The sequence below is a fragment of the Carettochelys insculpta genome, chromosome 21 (assembly GCF_033958435.1).
Source record: "Carettochelys insculpta isolate YL-2023 chromosome 21, ASM3395843v1, whole genome shotgun sequence".
In the NCBI taxonomy this organism is placed as follows: Eukaryota; Metazoa; Chordata; order Testudines; family Carettochelyidae; genus Carettochelys; species Carettochelys insculpta.
The window spans coordinates 4,097,001-4,120,234 of NC_134157.1; the positions used below are offsets into that span (position 1 = coordinate 4,097,001).

At 65.0% G+C, this 23,234-nt stretch overlaps 1 protein-coding gene across 8 annotated transcripts in view; it reads left to right on the top strand.

Moving 5' to 3' along the window:
- Window positions 1-23,104, top strand: part of MAMDC4 (MAM domain containing 4) — a 39,718-nt gene extending 16,614 nt beyond the window's left edge. For 6 of the 8 annotated variants that reach the window (XM_075015505.1, XM_075015503.1, XM_075015506.1 and 3 more), the window contains 18 exons: window positions 1,304-1,459; window positions 2,573-2,698; window positions 6,355-6,486; window positions 6,823-6,953; window positions 8,221-8,332; window positions 9,882-10,004; window positions 10,582-10,716; window positions 12,371-12,501; window positions 12,885-13,104; window positions 13,547-13,684; window positions 14,264-14,385; window positions 14,851-14,941; window positions 16,964-17,098; window positions 18,373-18,507; window positions 19,209-19,336; window positions 20,964-21,078; window positions 21,678-21,856; window positions 22,436-23,104. In XM_075015505.1, coding sequence (XP_074871606.1) covers window positions 1,304-1,459; window positions 2,573-2,698; window positions 6,355-6,486; window positions 6,823-6,953; window positions 8,221-8,332; window positions 9,882-10,004; window positions 10,582-10,716; window positions 12,371-12,501; window positions 12,885-13,104; window positions 13,547-13,684; window positions 14,264-14,385; window positions 14,851-14,941; window positions 16,964-17,098; window positions 18,373-18,507; window positions 19,209-19,336; window positions 20,964-21,078; window positions 21,678-21,856; window positions 22,436-22,504 — 2,378 coding nt within the window. In that variant the 3' untranslated portion in view covers window positions 22,505-23,104. Of the gene's footprint in view, window positions 1-1,303; window positions 1,460-2,572; window positions 2,699-6,354; window positions 6,487-6,822; window positions 6,954-8,220; window positions 8,333-9,881; window positions 10,005-10,581; window positions 10,717-12,370; window positions 12,502-12,884; window positions 13,105-13,546; window positions 13,685-14,263; window positions 14,386-14,850; window positions 14,942-16,963; window positions 17,099-18,372; window positions 18,508-19,208; window positions 19,337-19,622; window positions 20,415-20,963; window positions 21,079-21,677; window positions 21,857-22,435 lie in introns of those variants that run through there. The other 2 variants (XM_075015510.1, XM_075015509.1) reach the window with 2 other exon arrangements.
- The last annotated feature ends 130 nt before the right edge of the window (window positions 23,105-23,234 follow it).

A 23,234-nucleotide genomic window follows, 5' to 3' on the forward strand; every position in this document is an offset into this window, starting at 1 on the left:
TCCCCAAACACAGCCTGCATTACAGGTGCAGCTTGCCCACGGTGCGGCAGGCAAAGCAGGCTGGGCAGAGCCAGAGGGTGGCAGGCACTGAGGGCACCAGGGCTGGGGGCTGCACTTTGAGGGAGCAGCTGAGGGCTGTGCTGAAACATGGGACTCAGGCCCATGTCCGCCTGTGGTCTGAACTAGCCTGGCTGGTTACTGGCTCTTCCGCTGCTAGCAGGGCCTGGTGCACGCCCTGGCTGGCCCCTCGAATCACAGACCACTAGGACCGGAAGGGACCTCAAGGGGTCATCGAGTCCAGTCCCCTGTCCTCATGGCAGGACCAAGCACCTTCTAGAGCATCCCTGAGAGTTGTCCATCTAACCTGCTCTTACGTATCCCCAGTGATGGAGATTCCAAAACCTCCCCAGGCGATTTATTCCAGCGTTTAACCACCCTGACAGTTAGGAAGCTTTTCCTCGTGTCCAGCCTAACCCCCTCTTGCTGCCGTTTAAGCCCTTTGCTCCTTGTCCTGTCCTCAGAGGCCCAGAAGGAAGACACACGCACCGAGCTGACACTCTAAAGCCACCGGTAGGGGGCTTGACACCCCCACCTGGCCACTGCTAGCGCCATGGACTAACCAGCACCCTAAACACAGGCTTTGCTCTCAGCAGGGTTTGAACCTGCCCAGACGCCCTACAGGGTTGCAAGTCCAGCACGTTAATCCCTCAGCTGCCAGCGCTGGGACAGGAGGTGTGGCTGGGCTTGGGGAGCCAGCTGGGATGAGACCAGGCCTCTCCCCGTGGTCCCTGCTCTTGTGACGGTACCATTGTAGCTTGTGCTCAGGAAAAGGGCCAGAGGCGCAGCTGTGCCCCAGCTGGGGCTGCGTTTGCAGGCGCAGGGCCCTTCCGACAGACGGCCCAGTGCAGCCCCAGCTGTAGGTTCAGACCTTGGGTGACCATGTTCTCCTAGCCTGAATATGGGCCAGGGGCAGCGCCCTAGCTGCAGCTGCCAAGGGCTGCCACTTCAGGAGACCGCCCCGGCTGCCCCACGCCTCAGGAAGCTGGGAAGGAGGCAGCAGCCGAGCCGGTCTGGCTCTCAGCTCCCCTGAGGGCGCAGGGAACTAGGAGGCAGCTGCACTGTCCAGGTCCCAGCTCCCCCAGGCTGGCAGCATCCAGGCAGGTGCGCTCCCGGCTTCCCCAGATATGGGGCTTTTTTCAAATAAACCAGGACGCCTTCTCAGCCCCCGAAAAAGGGGGCTGTGCCTGTACAAACAGGACAGACAGTCACCTTGCCTGGCCTGCTCTTATGCTCGTACCTCCAGGCAACCCAGCCATCATCCCCAGGCCTCCCTCCCCGGAGCCCGCCTCTCCCTGTGCCCCAGAGGAGTTCGCCTGCGACGGTGGATCGTGCATCAGCCCGCAGCTGGTCTGTGACTTTACAGCGAACTGTGCGGACGGCTCCGAGGAGCTGCACTGTGGTAATGGATCTCCCGGCGGCTGGGCTGGCTGGGACAGAGCATCAGCTAGCCCAGGCAGATTGGGCAGGGGCCACCGCAGCAGCCCTGGGTGCAGCAGCCCTGGGATTCCTAGGCAGAGCAGTCAGCCAAGACCTCTCAGCACTCCCTGTAAGCTGAGCGCTTGGGCAGCTGCCCAGGAGAGATTCAGGGACTGGCCAGCTGGCCAGCAGAGCACCTGGGAACCCAGCGTGTGCTTTCGAATGGTGGTGCACATCCCTTGTGCCTTGGTGCACATAAAATTTATTCTCCACATAGATGGGAAAAAAAATTAGCGGGAGCCCTGCCTGGGATCCGTGCACCACAACTCAGCCAATGCCCCAGAGCCCGAGGGTGACCGCACTGCCCTGCAGCAAACAGAGGACACCTGGCTTCCAGGGATGCAGGGCTGCTGCCCGGCTGCTACCCCACCTCCCAGCCTTGGCTAACTCCCTGCTTGGATATCTGGGCCCTGCAGGGCTTTTGCCCCATGGACTCTGCTCTGTAGCCCTCTGCAGAGCCCACTTGGCTGACTGGCACAGCGCAGGGACGGCCCCGGCTCAGAACACAGGCTCTCAGTCTAAACCCTGGCTCCTTGCCCAGCTGGCCGGCCCTGCCAGATGCTGTCTTACATGGCAGCAACAGAAGGGCCCAGAGGCCTGCTCAGGATCAGGGCCCCACTGGGCTCGATTCTTTGCAGTCGCAGAGAGAAACTTTTTCCAGCCCCAAGAGCTGCCCTCTGGGCAGTCGCCTGGACCTCCAAGGCAGCCCTATGGATGCCTTTTGCACCTGCCAGGGGACCTAGCCCTGGGTAAGGGAGCGAAGCTGCAGCTCGGGTGGGCTGCGGGGAGGAACTCTCGGCCCGAGGGACTCGGGCAGGCCCAGGGCACCCACAGCTTCCCAGGCGGCCCAGCTCCACAGGGCTCAGAGCAATGCGTGGCCTTCAGCCTGGCCTTGGCTAGCCGCGTCTCCCAGCTGCTCGCCCGCCAGGGCTGATGTTTGCAGGGTCTGTCTGGGGAAGTGGCAGACACCTTCCAGCCAGGAGCAGCAGCGGCTGTGGGGGCCCTGCCTGGGCTAGTGAGAGCGGGTGTGTTCCAGGAGCATCGACCTTCGAGGCGGGGGCCGGGGACTGGCAGGACGTGAGCGTAGGCCAGCTGCAGTGGGTGAGGAAGACAGCCAGCGCAGCCTCCCTGCCTGGGGCAGACCACACCACCAACACCTCAGGTGAGCTCTTCCCCAGGGGGGACCTCCTGGCCCTGTGCCTTGGGCCCCGCCCCAGCCCCTACCTCCACCCCACGCCTCTCTCACCCCGCCCCAGCCCCATCTCCACCCCACGCCTCTCAACCCACCCCCAGCCCCTACCTCCACCCCACGCCGCTCTCACCCCCAGCCCCTACTTCCACCCCACGCCGCTCTCACCCCGCCCCATCCCCAGCCCCATCTCCACCCCACGCCTCTCTCACCCCCAGCCCCTACTTCCACCCCACGCCGCTCTCACCCCACCCCAGCCCCATCTCCACCCCACGCCTCTCAACCCACCCCCAGCCCCTACCTCCACCCCACGCCGCTCTCACCCCACCCCAGCCCCATCTCCACCCCACGCCGCTCTCACCCCACCCCAGCCCCATCTCCACCCCACGCCTCTCTCACCCCGCCCCAGCCCCATCTCCACCCCACGCCTCTCTCACCCCGCCCCAGCCCCATCTCCACCCCACGCCTCTCAACCCACCCCCAGCCCCTACCTCCACCCCACGCCGCTCTCACCCCCAGCCCCTACTTCCACCCCACGCCGCTCTCACCCCACCCCAGCCCCAGCCCCATCTCCACCCCACGCCTCTCTCACCCCCAGCCCCTACTTCCACCCCACGCCGCTCTCACCCCACCCCAGCCCCATCTCCACCCCACGCCTCTCAACCCACCCCCAGCCCCTACCTCCACCCCACGCCGCTCTCACCCCCAGCCCCTACTTCCACCCCACGCCGCTCTCACCCCGCCCCATCCCCAGCCCCATCTCCACCCCACGCCTCTCAACCCACCCCCAGCCCCTACCTCCACCCCACGCCTCTCAACCCACCCCCAGCCCCTACCTCCACCCCACGCCTCTCTCACCCCCAGCCCCTACTTCCACCCCACGCCGCTCTCACCCCCAGCCCCTACTTCCACCCCACGCCGCTCTCACCCCGCCCCATCCCCAGCCCCATCTCCACCCCACGCCTCTCAACCCACCCCCAGCCCCTACCTCCACCCCACGCCTCTCAACCCACCCCCAGCCCCTACCTCCACCCCACGCCTCTCTCACCCCCAGCCCCTACCTCCACCCCACGCCGCTCTCACCCCCAGCCCCTACTTCCACCCCACGCCGCTCTCACCCCACCCCAGCCCCATCTCCACCCCACGCCTCTCAACCCACCCCCAGCCCCTACCTCCACCCCACGCCGCTCTCACCCCACCCCAGCCCCATCTCCACCCCACGCCTCTCTCACCCCGCCCCAGCCCCATCTCCACCCCACGCCTCTCAACCCACCCCCAGCCCCTACCTCCACCCCACGCCGCTCTCACCCCCAGCCCCTACTTCCACCCCACGCCGCTCTCACCCCACCCCAGCCCCATCTCCACCCCACGCCTCTCAACCCACCCCCAGCCCCTACCTCCACCCCACGCCTCTCTCACCCCCAGCCCCTACTTCCACCCCACGCCGCTCTCACCCCGCCCCAGCCCCAGCCCCATCTCCACCCCACGCCGCTCTCACCCCGCCCCACGCCTCTCAACCCACCCCCAGCCCCTACTTCCACCCCACGCCGCTCTCACCCAGCCCCAGCCCCATCTCCACCCCACGCCGCTCTCACCCCGCCCCAGCCCCATCTCCACCCCACGCCTCTCACCCCCAGCCCCTACTTCCACCCCACGCCGCTCTCACCCCGCCCCAGCCCCATCTCCACCCCACGCCGCTCTCACCCCGCCCCAGCCCCATCTCCACCCCACGCCGCTCTCAACCCACCCCCAGCCCCTACCTCCACCCCACGCCTCTCAACCCACCCCCAGCCCCTACCTCCACCCCACGCCTCTCAACCCACCCCCCAGCCCCTACTTCCACCCCACGCCGCTCTCACCCCGCCCCAGCCCCATCTCCACCCCACGCCGCTCTCACCCCGCCCCAGCCCCAGCCCCAGCCCCATCTCCACCCCACGCCTCTCTCACCCCGCCCCAGCCCCATCTCCACCCCACGCCTCTCTCAACCCAGCCCCAGCCCCAGCCCCTACCTCCACCCCACGCCTCTCACCCCGTCCCAGCCCCATCTCCACCCCACGCCTCTCTCAACCCAGCCCCAGCCCCAGCCCCTACCTCCACCCCACGCCTCTCACCCCGTCCCAGCCCCATCTCCACCCCACGCCTCTCTCAACCCAGCCCCAGCCCCAGCCCCAGCCCCAGCCCCTACCTCCACCCCACGCCTCTCTCAACCCAGCCCCAGCCCCTACCTCCACCCCACGCCTCTCTCAACCCAGCCCCAGCCCCAGCCCCTACCTCCACCCCACGCCTCTCACCCCGTCCCAGCCCCATCTCCACCCCACGCCTCTCTCAACCCAGCCCCAGCCCCATCTCCACCCCACGCCTCTCTCACCCCGCCCCAGCCCCATCTCCACCCCACGCCTCTCAACCCACCCCCAGCCCCTACCTCCACCCCACGCCTCTCTCACCCCCAGCCCCTACTTCCACCCCACGCCGCTCTCACCCCACCCCAGCCCCATCTCCACCCCACGCCGCTCTCACCCCGCCCCAGCCCCTACCTCCACCCCCAGCCCCATCTCCACCCCACGCCGCTCTCACCCCGCCCCAGCCCCAGCCCCATCTCCACCCCACGCCGCTCTCACCCCGCCCCAGCCCCAGCCCCATCTCCACCCCACGCCTCTCTCAACCCAGCCCCAGCCCCAGCCCCTACCTCCACCCCACGCCTCTCACCCCGTCCCAGCCCCATCTCCACCCCATGCCTCTCACCCCATCCCAGCCCCATCTCCACCCCACGCCTCTCTCAACCCAGCCCCAGCCCCAGCCCCATCTCCACCCCACGCCTCTCTCAACCCAGCCCCAGCCCCAGCCCCTACCTCCACCCCACGCCTCTCACCCCGTCCCAGCCCCATCTCCACCCCACGCCTCTCTCAACCCAGCCCCAGCCCCCTGCTGTGCCCTATGCTTGTTTCTAGTCCTGCCCAGCCATGGGGCAGTCCGTGGGCGGTGGCCTGCTGGGGGATCGCCCGGGGGCGGTTGCATGGGGTGCCCGCCCATTGGAACAGCTGTGGCAGTGCCGCACTGCGCGGTTCCGAGGGGGCAGCCCGGTGCCGTGCTCTGCCCTAAGCTCCTCCCCTTCTGGCCGTGGCCCCGCCCCTGCTGGCTGGCCCGGGGCTGTCGCCCGGCTGCCCACGTGTGCTCCCTGCGGGGTTAGTGCTCTGGGCATCCGTGGCACTCGCTGGAAAACTGCCCCCGCCCCGCCCCACCCCACTTCTCACCCGTGCAGCGGCGGGCGGGAGTGTGGGATGGGGATAGTCTCCCTGTGGAGGGTCGGGGGGTCCCCTGAAGGGTGGGTCGGGGGCAGGTAGGTCTCCCCGGGGGGTGATGGGTGTGGGGGAGGGGAGGGACGGCGGAGGTCTCTGGGGGAGGCAGTGGGGTGGGAGGGGAGGGCCAGCGGAGGTCTCTGGGGCAGTGGGGGAGGGGAGGGCAGGGCCAGTGGAGGTCTTGGGGGGGCAGTGGGGGAGGGGAGCGCCGGCAGCAGTCTCTTGGCGGGCAGTGGGGGAGGGGAGGGGAGGGCTGGCGAAGGTCTCTGGGGGGCAGTGGGGGAGGGGAGGGCCAGCGGCATCCCCCGGCTGCAGTCTGTGTTTCACCCCTAGGGAGCTACCTTGGTGTGGAGGTGGCCCCGGGCCAGGTGGTGACTGCGGCGAGGGCTCGCACCCCGCCCCTGGGCCCCTCGGGTCTCGCCTGCTCCCTGGAGTTGCACTACTGGCTTCAGAGTGACCCCCAAGGTATGCCCCCGCCGCCCCGCTGCACTGGGCTCTATGGCTCACCCCCACCAGATGCCTGAGATGCAGCCCTCCCCGAGGGCCCCCAGGCGCGGCCTGGGCCAACGGGCCCCTCCCATTGCTGCAGCAGGGGGGGCAGTTTGTGCCAGGCCAGGGGATTCTTGAGCCTCAGCCAGAGCCCGGAGGAGACTTGTTCCGTCATCCCCCTCCCTGACCCAGCCTGTCTGCTGGACACGCCCTACCCCAGCCGGGGGGTCACTGCTTGCTTGGCTCCCCCTGCCGGCAGTGGGCCGGTGTCTCCAGGCCGGAGGCTGCCCCACTCCTTTCTCCCTTGCCCAGGGTTCCTGGCTCTCCGCATCGTGGATCCCAGCCTGGGCACCTCCAGGGTGGCCTGGCACATGCAGGGCAACGACAGCGCAGAGTGGAGACAAGTCACCGTTCCTCTGGGGGCGAGAGCCAGACCCTTCCAGGTGGGCCACGCAGCCCGGCGACCCCCACCCAGGCCTCATGGGCACTCCCGGGGCAGCGCCAGCACTGGCCAGCAGCTTGAGGGGCCCATGAGCAGGGCAGTGAAGCCAGGAGGTTAACAGGGCAAGAGAACGGGCTAGTCGGGCCAGCGGGAACAGGTTATCTCAGGCCTTCCTGGCTTAGGGTGACCGTCCATCCCCAGGACAGTCCCTTACTAAAGCTCACAAGCAGCCCGAGGTTTTTAAGAAAATGGGCAAATTGTCCCATATTTCTTGCGGCTCCTGTTCCCCAGCTCCCAGAGTCATGAGGTGGCAGCCCTCGCTGCCAGGGCGCTCCTCCGTGGGGCCCCTGCCCCGGTACCCGGCCCAGCAGCCCTCGCTGCCAGGGCGCTCCTCCGTGGGGCCCCTGCCCCGGCACCCGGCACAGCAGCCCTCGCTGCCAGGGCGCTCCTCCGTGGGGCCCCTGCCCCGGTACCCGGCCCAGCAGCCCTCGCTGCCAGGGCGCTCCTCCGTGGGGCCCCTGCCCCGGTACCCGGCCCAGCAGCCCTCGCTGCCAGGGCGCTCCTCCGTGGGGCCCCTGCCCCGGCACCCGGCACAGCAGCCCTCGCTGCCAGGGCGCTCCTCCGTGGGGCCCCTGCCCCGGTACCCGGCCCAGCAGCCCTCGCTGCCAGGGCGCTCCTCCGTGGGGCCCCTGCCCCGGTACCCGGCACAGCAGCCCTCACTGCCAGGGAGCCTTGTTGCGTGGCAGCTGCCGCATTCCCTGATCACCTCCCTCTCCCCCACCTGCCAGGAGGTAGTGATGACCCCATCCTCTGCTCCCCCTCAGGGTAGGGCTGCAGAGCTCCCATCCCTGGTGCCTCACTTGGGGCATCTGCCCCCATTGCCAGGGAGCCCTGGCCTGGACAGCAGCCCCCGTCCCGCGAGGGAGGTGTCCTGCGTTTGCCCTAGGGCAATGTTCTCGCCCTGTCCTGAGAAGACATTGGCGGCAGCTGGCTTCTTGCCATGAGCTGCCACAGCTGAGCTATCCCCAGCGACAGAGCTCCTGCCTTGCTCCCGGGGAGGACCCTGCAGCTGGCGAGGGGCACGTAGCAGGGTGGTGGCAGGCAGGGGGTGGGGGCACTGCCCTGTCTCTGGCAGGGGCACATTCACTGCCAGGCTGCCATGGCACCTCTCGCTTTTGAGAGATCGGGGGCACTGAGTGAGGAGGAGACGGGCCAGGATGGGGCACGTGTCCAGCTATGGGGCTCACAGGGGCACTTCTCCCCTTCAGCTTGAGCTTACGGCCCTGGTGAACCTGCGAGGCCTCATGGAGCAGAGCGTGGCTGTGGATGACATTGTCTTTGTGAACTGCGACCCCAGCTTTACCCCTCCCGATGCCTCAGGTACAACTCTCCTGGGGACTGCAGCGAACTCCAGGAAAGGGGAATCAGACGCTTCTTCAGGTGGAGAGGGCGTGGAAAACCAGAACCCCAGGGCTTTAATCGAGAATTTTACCCCTGGGATCTTGCTGAGTACAGAGAGCGACATCTGAATTGGAATTCGTGCACAAGTTTAACACCTGCGGAGAGATTGGACCTGGTTTATGCATCACAAGGGCAATTTCCCCCACTTTGATATCCTCAGGAAGGAGACGCAACCGACTTAATTTGCTTCATTAACTGGTCCCCTCCCCACCCCACCACTATATCAACCCTGGATCCTGGCTTTTCCCATGCCATTCCTCCGAGGAAGTGGGTGTTACCCGTGAAACTCATGACTTACTGATTGGTGGCCTAATCTCAGGTGCCACAGGGCTGCTTGTTTTTCCCATGGGTTAATTCCTACCTCTGGGGACAGCAGCTTAGCGACAGGCTGAGGCTGGAGATGCCCTAAACTGACTTGGTATTAAACTGTGCACAGGGACCCCACCCCCATACGCTGCCTGTGTTGGGCACCAATGTGCGCTGGGTGATGGAGGCCTCGGGTCATCCGCATTCGCATCCCTGGGTGGTGCTCTCTGCCCCCTGCAGCCTCCCTCGTCTCCAGCATTCGCGCTGCCTCTTGCTTACAGAGATTGGGGCCAGCCCGGGGCAGTGGGGGGCTGGCCAGCAGAGCTGTCCTTGCAGTGGGTTGGGGACCAGGGGTGTCAATGGGAGTTAGGTGCCAAGGCCCAAGAGTCAAGTGCCAGCACCAGAATCTCACCCTGTGAGGTTTGCTCTGCTAGTGTCCACAGCACCAACGCAGCAGCAGAAGGACTGGGAGCCCTGGCTGCTTACAGCCACTGCTCAGTGGCCTTCCTTCCTGCAGCCGTCAGGCTCCTGGGCTGCTCCCCACCCTCCGCCGGTGAAGCGGATTCCCCAGGCCTGCTTGACACTCCCACTCGAGGGCACCCAGATCCAGCGAGCCCTGGTGCCTGCTCTTCTTTGTCCTGGGCAGAGAGCAGGGCATGGAACCCACCAGGGCTCCACCTCCTTCCACCTGCAGAGCTCAGAGTGCTTCACAGGCGCCAAGGAGTCCCCCAGCGCTAGATGGGGAAACTGAGGCACGGGCCCACTAAGGATGTACTCAGCCTCACACAGTGAAGCAATAGGAGAACCTGGATAGAACCCAGAGTTCTGCCTCCCTGTTTGCTTGCTCTGACCACTCAACTTCATGCCCTGTCAGAGCAGAGTACAGAGCCTGGATCCAGTTTCCTGCTCCCTTGTGCTGATTGCCGGGCCCTGAGCCCGTGTTAGAGCGCAGAAGTCCTGGCTGTGCTCTGGCCGCTAGACCTAAGAACTCTGTGTCGTTAATGGCAGGCAGTGGGGGGGGGCGGTCATATGCAGCAGCTGTAAGGTGGCTTCCCCTGGGGCTGAGCCAGGAGTGGGGTGTGTGGTTGGAGGCCGGTCACCCCCAGTCTCTGCCCCAGTTTGTGACTTGGTTCACAGCTCCCCGTGTCCTCTCTCCGCACAGAACTGTCCTGCAACTTTGAGAGGGGGCTCTGCGGCTGGTACCAGGATCAGAGCGATGACTTTGAGTGGGTGCGCAGCACGGGGCCAGGGCCGGTGCTGGACTCTGACCACACCACAGGCACAGGTGGGTCCTGCCCAGGAGCCAGAGGGCCAGCCCCACCTCCGGGGGCTGCTTGACTCCGGGGCACCCAGGACAGGTGAATCACAGAATCCCAGGACTGGAAGAGACCCCAGGAGGTCATCTAGTCCAGCCCCCTGCTTCAAGCAGGATCAACCCTCACTAGGTCATCCCAGCCAGGACCTTGTCCAGCTGGGACTTAAAGCAGCAGGCCTGGGCCCTCCTCTGGGTGTGCCCCAGAGAGGTGCTCTCAGAGCCGCTGGCCGAGGGATCCGTTACAAATTTGGCCTGGAGAAGGAGAGCTGGCAAGTTGGGCCCCTAGCTGCTGAGTGCGGGGCCCAGCCCGGGCCTGGGTTGCAGGCTCGCCATGGGGCAAGGTAAAAGCTCCGGTAGGGAGCAGGCGGAGTCCCACTAGGAGCTCACACTTGCAGATGCACCGGGGCTGGGCTAAGGGACTGGCTGCAAGCTCAGGGAGGCTGGGTGCCCCCACGGAGCTGGCAGCTGTTGGAGGGAGGGCCAGGCTGGTGGCTGTGTGTCTTCCTGCCTCCCCGGTGCTCACCACAGGTTGCGTTTGCTTCCAAAGGCTTTTTCCTGTCCGTGGATCTTGCTGGCCAAAGCACCCCGGGGCTGAGCGCCCGTCTCCTCACCTACCCCCAGGACCCGCCCCGCACGGAGCAGTGCCTTTCCTTCTGGTACCGCCTGGATGGCCCGCAGAGTGGTAAGGCGCACATGTGCTCCACGGGCTGGGCCCTGCTCCGGGGGAAGGGAAGCAAAGCCTCACCGGGGTTCAGGGTCTGCTCTGTGCCACGGAAGGGGCAGAGCCGTGGGCAGAAGGTGAGGGGCTGGGGGCAGCTAGCCATCTGTGCCACCTGGATGCGGTTTGCTGTGCCCTCAGTGCACCAGGCAATGCTTTGGTGGGGATTTAAAGGCTGGGTGGGGATCTCCGACTGCAGCAGCAGCCTGGTGCTCCAGCCCCTTCTGGACTGCCGGGCCCTGTGGCACTTGCTCCCCGCTCGTTGGCAGGCCTGGCTGGGGGCAGGGGAGACCAGTCCTTCCCCATCTCCCCCAGGAAGGTGCCAGTCAGCACGCCTGGCCTTGTGCATTCAGCACAGGGAGCCTTGGCCAGGGACACCCCTGGCAGCGCCTGGGGCCAGGGTGAGGTGCCACAGGGGTGTGAACCCTGGGCGGGTGCGGGCTGTCCTGGTGCTCACCAACGTGCCCTGGGGTCTCCTCCATCCCTGTGCAAATGAGCTTCCCCAGTAGAGCCAACGCCTGGCTTGTGGGCGCTCTGCTAATCAGCTGGGTCTCTCCTGGGTGGCCACGAGTGCCCAGCTGGCACGGAGTGGGGGGTCCCCAGGGCCTGCCCCCCACCCACAGGCGGACGGGACTCTCGCCCAGCAGGGAGAACAGCAGGTTTGTTAGGCGACAGCGACACAGCGTAGAACAGAGCAGCACAGAAACAGCAGCCGCCAGTACCATCCGGCTTGGGGAGAGGGGCCCAGAGGGGTCCCTGAGCTGGGCCTTGTCCCTCCGTCCTCCCTCCCCAGCCAGACCAGACTGCCCCACCCAACAGCCCCATTCCCGTTCCAACCAGCCAGGCCCCTCCGCCCTCCTGTGTCCTGTTCGTCAGGGGAGAAAGGGGTCAGGTGGTGGCCTGGGTTCCAAAGAGCCTGGAGGGCCATTGTGTACATGGGAGAAGTCATCCCGTCTAAAGGCCCATCCCCAGCTGTGCCTGGGGACACTGAGCAGCCACCTGCTGTTACTGCAGGACAGTGGGAAACACATTCAGCCCAGCTGGGGACTAAACCCCTCCCACAGCACGTGGTCACGCTGCCTGCCAGGAGCCCTGGGGAGAGGTGAAGGCGGGAGCCCTGGGCTGGCACCGCACGGTAGAGAAGGACACGTCCCTGCTGCCTGGGTCACCCTGGTGCAGGCGCGGGGAGAGTGTGCCCAGCACCAGGCACGTCTCTCCAGCAAGCCCCTCCCTTTCCTAGTGCCCCCTCTGCCCTGCCAAGACTCCTCGCATGCCCCCGCTGGCTGGCCTGGGGTGTGGCTCTTTCACAGGGCATTGGCGGCACGTGGCCAGCCTGGGTTTCCAAGACCCACAGGTTCCAGCCCAGCCCGGGGCGCTGAACTGAGCGTCGGGCCCGTTTCTTTTGGAAAGTAAAACCCTGGCTCTGGCTGCGCTGCCGCTGCAGCTCCCTGGTCACTTTCCAGCCAAGGGGCTGCCCCTGCCTGCCAGCACTTTCCCCATGCCCCCGAGCCGGCTGCAGGTCGGTGGGGACCAGTGCTCTAGGGACGCTCTGTGCCTGCCCCACCTGCTGCTCGCCTGGCCTGGCTCACGAGCCGCCTGACCTTCAGTTCCACCCCAGGCACGCTGAACCTAAAGATCCAGCATGACGGGGAGCCAGAGACGGTGCTGTGGACCCGAACGGGTGCTCACGGCAGCATGTGGCACCTGGGCTTTGCCACACTCCGGCCCCAGGCCCTGCAGAGGTACCAGGTAAGGCCCTGCGACACCACTTCCTCCCCAGTGCCCTGGCACGTGGGGAACCCCTGGTCTGGCTGGCCCAGTGCCCTGCCAGCCCCTCCTAGACTGCACCCCTGTCTGTACATTGCTGGCACTCGGGGCAATTACAGCAAGACGGTGCCAGGCGTCGCGCCTGCCGGGCGAGCTCCCGAAGGCCTCGTGCGCCTCACCCAGCACAGGGCACTTAGCAGCAGCTGCCTGGGGGCTGGGGGGTGAGCACAGACCCGTGTTTCCAGGGCTGTGGGGCTCCTCAGTCCCTTTGTCCCGTCCCACAGGGCTGTGGGGTTGACCCGGCACCTCTGGTGCTGAGCAGAGGCAGTGTCGCTGGGTTGGTGCTCAGTGCTGCCTCCTTGCAGCTGATCTTCGAGGCGCTCCGCCACGGGTTCTTGGGGCGCGTGGCCCTGGACGATGTCACCCTGCGAGCTGATGCCTGTGGGCCCCAGGAGTCCTGCTCCTTTGAGGCCAACGCCTGTGGCTTGTCCTCCAGCTGGCAGTATGCGTGGGCCCGGAAGAGCAATGCCACCAACACAGCTGCCGCTGGCCCGGCTGCCGACCACACGGTGGGGACGGCCCAAGGTACAGAAGCCCTGTGCTCCTGCGAGGGGCGTGGGGAGGGTGCAAAGGGCCTTGCCTCCCACCAGCAGCGCAGCCCCAGCCGGGGAGGAGGTGCTGTCCTCTCAGGTCCCGATCGCAGAAGGGGCTGAACATGGAGCTCGGGGGAAGGCTGCTCCTCGGGGCTGGGATGCTGCATTGTGGACTGCACGGTCGGGCTGAAATGGGGGGGAGGGCGCTGTGTCACAGCCAGAGGGTGGAGACATTCCACGTCCTGGCCACTCCAAGGGATCTGCTGGGGCTGGGGGTCCATGGCTGTGTCGTGTGCCCAGGGGTCTGCCCAGGGCTGGTGATGGGGGTCTGTGGCTGTGCCTGTGCCCAGGGGTCTGCCCAGGGCTGGTGCTGGCGTCCCTGGGGCTGGATTAAGTGACCCTGTCTGCCGAGCTGTTGCTTTTGTGTCCTCCAGGCTATTACATGATCGTCGACACCAGCAGGGACTCCCTGCCCCCTGGGCAAGCTGCCACCCTGAGCTCTGGGCAGTACAGGCCCCTCACTGCTCCGCAGTGCCTGTCCTTCTGGTACCAGCTCGGCCCTGGTGAGCCAGGTGAGCCCGGCAGCCCCCCGCCCTTGTCCACTCGGGCAGGCGGGGGCAGCAACGCCGAGCACTGGAGGGAGGCCCCCGAGGCCATGGGGGACAGCAGGTCGGTGCTCACAGCCGTGCCTGGGAGTCAGGGTTCCTGGGCTCTGACGCACTCGCCGGGTGAGCCGTAGTGTTGCCCAGCTCCCTCAGGTGGAAGTGGGCGTCCGTATCTCCCGCTGTAGCCTGGCCTGGCGTGTGAGCAGGCAGCCAGCACCCCGGAGCAAACCCCACCCTTTCCTCCTTGGGCCTGGCTGAGGGGCGTCCCTGGGCGGCTGGAGGCCGCTGGACCAGCCCGGTGCGGTGGCACAGCTAGTGATGGGGCTGGCGGGGGTCTCTCCATGCCACGGCAGCCCCGGCGTGGAACTGGCCCTGTGATGAGCCATGGTCCCCCACAACGAGCCCAGGCTGGAGCCCAGGGCTCCACTGCCCCGCACGCTGCCTCCCTGGGGCGTTGGAGGAAGGTGGCGAGGAAGCTCCCGGTAACGCCGCCGGAGCCGGGGCTCGGTGTCACCACTGCTCCCCCCATCTCCCGGCATTCGCCAGGGTCCCTGACGCTGCACGTGGAGGAGAATGGGCTGCAGCGGCGGCTGTTCAGCGTGAGCTCAGTGCAGGGGGACGCCTGGCGCCAGGGGAGAGTGACCGTCCCAGCCACTGGGGCGTGGAAGGTGAGACAACCATGGGGCTTGGTCCTGGCACTGCCTGCATGTCGGAGTGATCCAGGGCCCCGGATCCCAGCCTGTGGCAGGGAGGAGCTCCGGAGCGCCTGGACCTCACCCTGGGCCCCTCTCCAAGCGGAGGGACGTCCCTTGGGGTGAACTGAGCACCGGCTCCTCCACAGGCAGCCGCCCCGGCAGAAGGCTGGGCTGGCTGGGCCCAGGCAGGGCAGGCTGTTGTCCAGCCTGGGTCCTCGGCGGGCGCTGGCCCTGGAGCAGAGCTGGGGGCCGTGCTGGCAGTGGGGAGCAGGGAGTCCATCAGGCTCTGGCTCGGCCTGCCCAAGAAGGGAGCAGCGTCGTGCCCCGGGGTGTGCCTGGCCTTCCCTTCCAGGCTCCCACAGAGCAGCCCCAGCCCGGTGGTGTCTGGGTGGCTGGGCTGGGCCCACAGCCTGACCCTGGGCCTGCTCTCTGCGGCAGGTTGTGTTCGAGGCAGTGGGGGCCGGCGGGGAGCTTTCCTACATCGCCCTCGACGATGTGCACCTGACGGCCAGCAGCTGCCCCAACCCAGGTACGGGCCCAGTGCAGACCCAGCTCTGCCAGGCTGGACTGGGTGGCGGGGGGCTGGGCGGGGGCACTGAGGGGTGTGCTGGCTGCCCCTGGGCCAGGGCCTCCCAGCAGGAGACAAAAGGTTGTGCAGGGCTCAAGGTGGGGCTCAGGGCAGCAGGTGGGAGGTGCAGGAATTGGGACAGGAGAGTGGGGGCTGAGGGCCAGAGGTGGGGGTGCAGGAGTCGGGACAGGAGGCTGGGGGCTCAGAGCGGGAAGTGGGGGTGCAGGAGGCGGGGCTGGGGGCTCAGGGTGGGAGGTGGGGGGGCAGGAGGCTGGGGGCTCGGGGCAGGAGGCTGTGCACAGGGCAGGAGGGACTCAGCGGTGGGAGTGCAGCCGCCGAGCTGCTCGAGGGCTGGGGTGTGCTGTGGCTGCATCACCAGATGCCAGCAGCGTCCAGAGCCCGGCCCCAGCGAGCTGCACAGGGTCGCACCCACTTACTTTCCCTGTGGGTTCAGTGCAGCCAGAAGAGGCTTCACCCACCAGCAAGTGGGGGGCACTGCCTGGCAGACCCCACCCCTGCTCCCTGACAGCCCCCACCCAGACACTGAACCTTGAACCCCGCCCATTTTGGTTCCATCCTAGGCTCCCAGAAGAGTTAATCAGCCTTGGGGGAAGCCCTGAACCTCAGTCCCGCTTCTCCACCTCCCTGCCTGGGGCTGGCACATGAGGGGAGTGAGGTGTCTCCAGCAGGGGCCACATGAGTGAGGGGTCTGTGGGGCTTTTTTGCTTCCCATTTTTATGTGACCCCCCCGACTGCTTTCTTTGGGTCATTGCCCCCCAACCACACAACTTCCCCACCTCTGCTACGAAGTCCTCCCTCCATCTTCTCCAAACTAACCAAGCCCAGTTCTTTCAGCCTTCCCTGGTAGCTCATGTTCTTTAGACCTTTAACTATTCTTGTTGGTCTTCTCTGGACCTTCTCCAATTTCTCCACGTCTTTCTTGCAATGTGGTGCCCAAAACTGGGCACAACACTCCAATGGAGGCCTAATCAGCGCAGAGCTGAGCGGCAGAACGACTTCCCTGTCTTTCTTACAACCTTCGTGTTAGTGCGACCCCAGTACCAGGTTTGCTTATTTTGCAACAGCGTCACACTGTTGACTCAATTCAGCTATGACCCCTCGATCCCTTTCTGCAGTGCTCCTTCCTAGGCAGTCACTTCCCAGTCTGTCTGCGTGAATTGGATCGTTCCTTCCCAAGTGGAGCACTTTGCATTTCTCCTTATTAAACGTCAGCCTGTTCACCTCAGCCTTTTCCTCTAGTTTGTCCAGATCTTTTTGAATTATGACCCTAACCTCCAAAGCAGTTGCAACCCCTCCCAGCTTGACATCACCTGCAGGCTTTACCAGCAAACTCTCTATGCCATGATCTAAATTGTTGATGATGATATTGAATAGAACCAGTCCCAAAACTGACCCCTGTAGAACCCCAATTTTTGTGCCCTTCTAGCATGACCGGACTTACTGGACTTAGCCCCTTGTACTTCCTGTGGAGCACAGGTCATCTACAAGTCTCCTCTTCACTCCATTTTGGGGCAAAACTTCTAGCTGACCCCAGGAGTTCCCCAGTTGTTGTCCTTCAGTCTCAGTAGATCTCCACGTTGTCTGAGATCTTCCTCTTTTGCGGGTTCCTTGTGGGTTCCATGCGAGAGCTTGGTGGACTAAGCTGGATGATGATTTTCTGAGAGCGTGGCCTCGCCATGCCCACGTTCTAAGAGCAGTTATCTGGCCAGTTGTGCACCCACCCTGTGGTCACCTGGCAGTGCCAGTGTCCCAGCAGATTCGCAGGGTGGCAGGGAATGTCTGTACCCTGGTTAGCGACCTGCTGCTGTTATTGCAGCCACCCCCACGGCACATGGGGAGCAGGCTACCCAGAGAGGCCTCGCCGCTTCTTCCTCACTCAGGAGCAGGGTGGGCCCAGAGGATGCAATGGCGGCACCGCTAGCCCTTGCTGCTGTGTAATGGGGCAGGGGTCTCTCCTGGCAGGTTCCTGTGACTTTGAGTCAGACACTTGTGGCTGGACCAGCCCCTCAGATCCCACCCTGGGCAGCTACGCCTGGGGCTGGACGAGTGCAGCCAGCCCGGGCCCCGAGGTGGACCACACGCTTGGCACGCCAGCAGGTGAGAGGCACGTCTCAGAGGGAGGCGGCTGAGCAGAAGTCTCCTGGTGTGCAGGGCGGGGAGCTGAGCAGGTGTCCTCCTGTGGTGGCTCCCTGGGAGGGGGTGGGCAGGTGGCAGAGGGGCACCGGGAGGTAATGCCCAGGAGAGCCCAGAGCACAGTGCCCGAGCCTCTGGAAAAGCTCGTTCCTGGGGCGTGGGAGTGAGGCGGACTGGCTCCTCCTTCCTAATCCGGTTCAGTCCCTTGTCCCTGGGGCTGGCTGGGCGAGAGGCTGATTGGCTCCGGGGCTGCTGTAGCTTTGGCCAGCCTGGCTTGCAGCTCAGCACAATACCCAGCGGCTCCTGCTGGTGCGAAACAGCTGCAGCGCCACACGGGGCCATGGGCCGAGGAGGCTGGGGCCCAGCCAGGGCCTCTCTGAGGTGCTGATGGCAGCCTGGTGCTCTCCCTGCGTGGGAGGGTCACCGGGGCTGGTGTCACTGGGAGCAATGGCGCAATGAACCACCTGCGAGGAGTAACACCCAACATGCAGCAGCCCCAGCTCGGGGCTCGCTTCCGGGCGGTGCCCAGCCACCTGCCTCGCCCAGCTGGGTCAGAGCGAGTGGGGCTCAACTGCAGAGGGAAAGGGGGGGTAACAGCCCTCTGCCCAGGGGGAGCAGAGAGAGGAGGGCCAGAGAGGACGAAGGCTCTGGCCCAGGCTGGGGGGCCCTGATCCCATGGGGCTCTGGCCCAGCTGGTGGGGGTTGATCAAGCCCTACTGTAGATTCTGTCCCCATGTTCCTAGCTGGGGGGTGCTGGGCCCCATGCTAGGGACAGCTCATGGAGTGAGACACCCCCGCCCCCACCCGGTGCCTGGGCAGATGGGCCCCGTCTGGGTGTGGCCAGGCTCTGGCTAGCCAGTGCCCTTTGCATGTGTGCGGTTGTAGCCTGGGATACGGGCAGCCCAGGGATCTGAGGGCCGGTTTGTGCCCAGTGTCAGGAAGTTCAGGATGCAGCAGTGCCCTCTCCTGGCCCCATCCACCTTGCACGTGCAATGCGTGGCAGGGAGGGAGCCCCGTGGCTGCTCGCTGGGGTGGAAGGTGGCCTGGGAGTCCCCCCGACCCGGCCAGCGGAGCATTGTACTGACCAGCAGCCGATGGAGGGGTTGAACGGGGGGGGTGGTTGGTGCAGGAGCCCTGGGCCACAGCTGGCAGAGGGCCCCAGGGAGATGGGCCAGGCAAAGCCACCTGACCTGCAAGACGAGGCTGGCACTGCCACTCCTGCTGCGTCTCCCCTGCAGGCCGCTACGTTTACATTGAGACAGGCGGTCTGGCGCCCCGGGGGCAGCCGGCCTGGCTGCTGAGCGAGCACCTGCCAGCCACCGCGGGAGCCTGCCTTCGCTTCTGGTACCACACGGACTTCCCGGAGAGCTCCTGTGAGTGACGGCTGCACTGGCAGGGCTGGGCGAAGGCTGGGGCAGGGGCTGCAGCTGGGCCAGGGAGACGCAGAACAGGGCTTGGGATATCCCAGCCTGGGGCTGAATCCCAAGGGAATGGTCTCACTGGCTCCAGAGGCCGAGCTACAGCCTGGACAAGCCTCTGGGGCACTGACCGGCGGGCTGGTAAGAGCAGCTGCACAAGGGCAGAGGGGGCCTGTCCTGCCCCAGCTGGGGGTGCCCTGATTTCCACCCCCCCGCCCCGTGCGCTGGCCTGGCTGGGGGGGCCCTGATCTCCCCCCCCCCCCCCCCCCCGGTGTGCCAGCCTGGCTGGGGGGGGGCCCTGATTCCCCCCCCCCCCCCCCCCCCCCGGTGCACCGTCTTGGCTGGGGGCACAGGCAGGGGTTTCACTGGGCCCAGCCAGACGTGCTGATGCAGATGAGAACGGCAGCAGAGGGGGCAGCTGCTGCACAAGTCAGGGGCAGGGCTGGAGCTAGAAGCCAGGACTCCTGGGTTCTGTTGATAGCCCCGACTGTGTGACCCTGCCACGTCACTGACCTCCCTAGGCCTGGTTCCTTCCCTGCTGGGGCTACCAAGGTTCAATCCCACCCCTCTGGGGCATCCGCCCAGGTGAAAGCTGCTGTCCCTGGCTGGCTGCACTGACCTCGGTTCCCCCCCTCACCCTCCGCTCTCTGGAGCAGATGGCAGTGAGCTGAGGGTGCAGCTCTCCAGCACGGCGGGGCAGCTCCTGGTGTGGCGCACCCCAGGGCGCCAGGGCCACGGCTGGCAGAGCGGGACTGTCCCCGTGCACAGCACTGCGGAGTTCCAGGTAACGGCCGGGAGCTGCCTGGAGCCTTGGTGTGGCCTGGTACTGCTCACGTGGGAGCCAGTGGGAGGCAGCTGGATGATGGAGGAGCCCAGCAGCTGGCGCCCCACACAGGCACTGTGCATGGGGGTGGCCCACCCTGGCTTCCCCCCTCTGAAATGGGAGTTGTGCCCCATGAGGCCAGGCCCAGCCAACCCCCCAGGGGAGTCAAAGCAAGTATCGCTCTCCTGGGGTGCAACACAGAACTGGGTTCCCCTCCCACTGTGACTGAAACCCTCTCCCTGCACAGCCAGGGACACACCAGCTCGTCACGCGAGGGTTTCTCTTAGCCACGCATGAAGCAGGACCAGAGTGGCTCCTTCCTCAGCCTGGGCCCCCAGAACTGCCCTGCCCTGGTCAGACTTCCCCGAGGTGAATTTATTACCCCGTGAGCCCCTCACCCCCCAACTCCAAGGTGGAGAAGGCGGGGGGGCGGGGCTTACTAACGGACACTGCCAGGCACTCGAACCAGCGTGGGGTTAGGTGCAATATAAAACCAGCCCCAGAGCAAGCCAGGAGCAGTGCAGAGAAGTGCTGGTGGTCAGAGCAAAGCTGTGTACCAATGCAAGGAAATCCCAGTCTCAGAGCCCCACGCTGGGCTGGCCTTGGCTTAACCCGTCTCTCGCCCTGATGGTGCATCCAGTCCCCCCAGGTGTCCATACACAGGCAGGGCTCCTTCCTCCTGGACCAGGCCCTCCACCCCAGGTCCCGCCTTTGCTCTCCAGACTGAGTGAGGCCCACTGCTGATGTCAAGTCCTCCCAGTACAGTGTATGGAAAAGCCCAGGCCCAAGATAGTCCTGTATCATAGGAGTGGACTGGGGGTGTCCGGTCCTTGCCGAGGCCAATTGCCGGTGCCCCCCCCCAGCCGCACGCTGCCAGGGGGTTGCTACTGGGTGGGCGGCTTTTGGTTGGGAAGCCCTGTTGACGAGGGACCCTGGTCAGCGCCGCTGATGGGTCGCTACAGCTCTGGTTGGTGGCCGAGCAGGGCTAGGGCAGGCTCTGGCCTGTGCTGACTTTGCGCAGCTCCCAGAAGTGGCTGGCGTGTCTGTGCCCCCCCCCGCCCCCGCCCCGAGGCAATCAGGGAAGTTCCATATGCTGGCCTTGCCCCTACCGACTCTGCACTTCCCATTGGCCAACACCCGTGGTGACTCGGCCGTGGGCGAGCCACGGCTGCCGCTCCCGGGAGCAGGACAAAGCCAGGGCAGGCAGGCAACCTGCCTCAGCCCCATGGTGCTGCTGACTGGAAATGGCCTGTTGTGCATCATGGCTGGTCCGAGCCTGCTCCTACTCCCCAGCCCCTGCACCGGCCCAGTGAAAGGGAGGTGGGGGAAAGCCGGGGGTGGGGGGGGCGGGGGCTGAGGGTGTTTGGGTTTATGTAAGTAGACAAGTTGCCCCCCCCCCCCCGGCACCTGGCAGCAGTGGGCTCTTTCCCCACACCCCCCCCCAGACTGGGGGCTGCCCCAGTGTCCCTTCTCCAGAGCCCCCAGTGCTGCAGCTAGTGCCTCCTTGCGGGCTGGGCTGCCGGCTCACCCCTGTGGGCCCGAGCATGGCTGCCCCCGGCCTCAGGCGGGATTCCTGCACCTCCTGCAGATCCTCTTTGAAGTGACAAACGGCGCAGGGCCGGCTGGGGGGACCGTCGCCCTGGATGATATCACATACCGAGCTGGAGAGGACTGTTACGCAGATGGGCTGGGCCAGGTGACAGGTGAGGCCAGTTCATGCCCAGCCGGAGGTCCCAGCAGCTGTGCCTTCAGCCATGCACCACGGCAGGCCCCCCCCGCACCCTTCCTCATCGCAGCTCCCTTGTGCAGGGTGGGGCTGGGCGTCACCGCCCTCTGTACTGGGAGTGGGAGGAGCAGCTGGGCCTCAGAGCCAGGAATCGCCACTCCCTGTCCTTTGCCTTCAGCATGAGAACGTTCCTATCCCCTTCCGCTGGGCTCCTGGCTCAGTCCTGGCACGCGGTGGGTGGCTGCTCTCCTGCTGTGCCCTGCCAGCTCTGGGGAAAGTCATGTGGCGGGGGCAGTTCCATGGCAGGGGGTGGGAGAGAGGCTGAAGTTCTGGGCCTGCTCTGCCAATGCTGGTGGGGAGCCAGGCGGCAGTGCTGGTGCCAGGCTGGGGCTTGTGTGGGAGAAGGGGAGTGTAATGCATGCAGTGATGGGGCACGTAGGCCACTTGGGTGTTTGCCTGGGTTGACAGTACGGACCACCTGTTGCAGGTGGATCCCTTGAAGCCAGCTGCTGGGCCTCTCCTTGCCCTGTCTGGTGCCCATCATCCACTCTGTTCAGCACTTGTTTCTCTTTGCAGATGGGAACCCTCCCAAAGGCCCAGCAGCAGCACTGGTGATTGGTGTGGTCCTGGCCCTTGTGTTCCTGCTGCTGCTAGCTGCAAGCACGTGCTACTGGCTGCAGCGCAGGGGAGCAGCGGGAAGGAAGCTGGAGGAGAGAGATACCAGCCAAGGCTTTGACAACGTCGTTTTTAGAGACGTAAAGTCACAACTCTCCCTGCTCGGGTGGGAGGGGAGGGGGCCGCTGGGGGCTGGGTTTATTTGTCCAGCTGCTGATGCAGGAGCTTGAGCATCAGAATCCAAAATGACCACATAGAGAGAACTGACTGACTGACCATGGCCAGTCTATATCCCTTCCCCCCTACTCTGAAAATACCAACTCACCTATTTTGACCACCCTCACACGTGCAGCTAATCTTACACCTTCCATTTACTTCACCTTGTCCATGTCTGCAGGACGCAGAACTGCTGGTGGTACAAGTTCACCAGCCTTATGAGGTGGGGGGCTGATCAGCTTGGTCCTTAGGTGGCCATACAGGTTCCCAAATGCCCTTAGCAGCTTTGAATGCCTCATCCCCGCCATTTAGAGTAGAGCAGAAAGAGGTGGTGGATCCTGCGCCTATCTGTGCTGCTTAATGTTCTTCACACAGTAACAGGAGGGCATCTGCCTGGTAGGTTTCCTTGCTCTTCTGGAGCTGGTGGGCAGGGAACAGCTGTACACTGTGTTATATTGGGCCTATGCTAATTCCAATCAATTCCTGTTCACTTTTCCTTCCAGGACACAATCACTATAACCCCACTGCCTGGGGATGGAGATGCAGACCCAGCTGTCAGCCTCCCCCAGTAGGTACCTGCCCATGCAGAATGGAACATCCTCAGACCACGGTGGACTCCACTTTTATTTCCAAAGGACCCTAGTGAAAAGATGAAGCAGCTTCAAGAAACTGGAAGCTTTAGCCAAGACATGATCAGCTGGAAAGAGGAACACAAGCCCATTTCTGAACTTGACAAGAGCATGATGAGAGCCAGTATAACCATTTCCTGGAACAGCATCGTCCAGTTCCCCCCTCAGGCAGGAAACCTTCCAAGGGAGAAGTGCTGAAATTTGGCCTTTTGCCCTCTTTGTATGGTCTGAGTGATGGTGATACCTTTTAAAGTCACTAACAGACCTACCTACAGCAGCTTCATTCATAAATAAAGACGCAGAGCACTACCCTGTAGATGGTGGCTGGCAGCTTTAGCTGGTCTTGTGTTAATCTGCAGGCAGCCTGCCTTTGAGCACGCCCCCAGCTGCAGGGGGGAAGGTGGGGGAGGGACTGAATTCTGCCTTGCAGGCCCATGAGAGTCAGTTCGGTGCCACTCCTGGCCCAGGTGCCAGGGGTTGCTGACCCCTGCCCTCTAGTATTACCCTTCCCACCTGCAGAGCTGTTCTCTTGATGTTATCAAAAATAAAAGGAATTCTATAAAATCAGAATTCCAACAACTTTGGACTTGATTCTCTTACTTCGCTTTGGCTGTTTGTCAGTCCACCAACTCTAGTTGCAGATTTTAATTGCAGACCTGACTCCAACTATGAC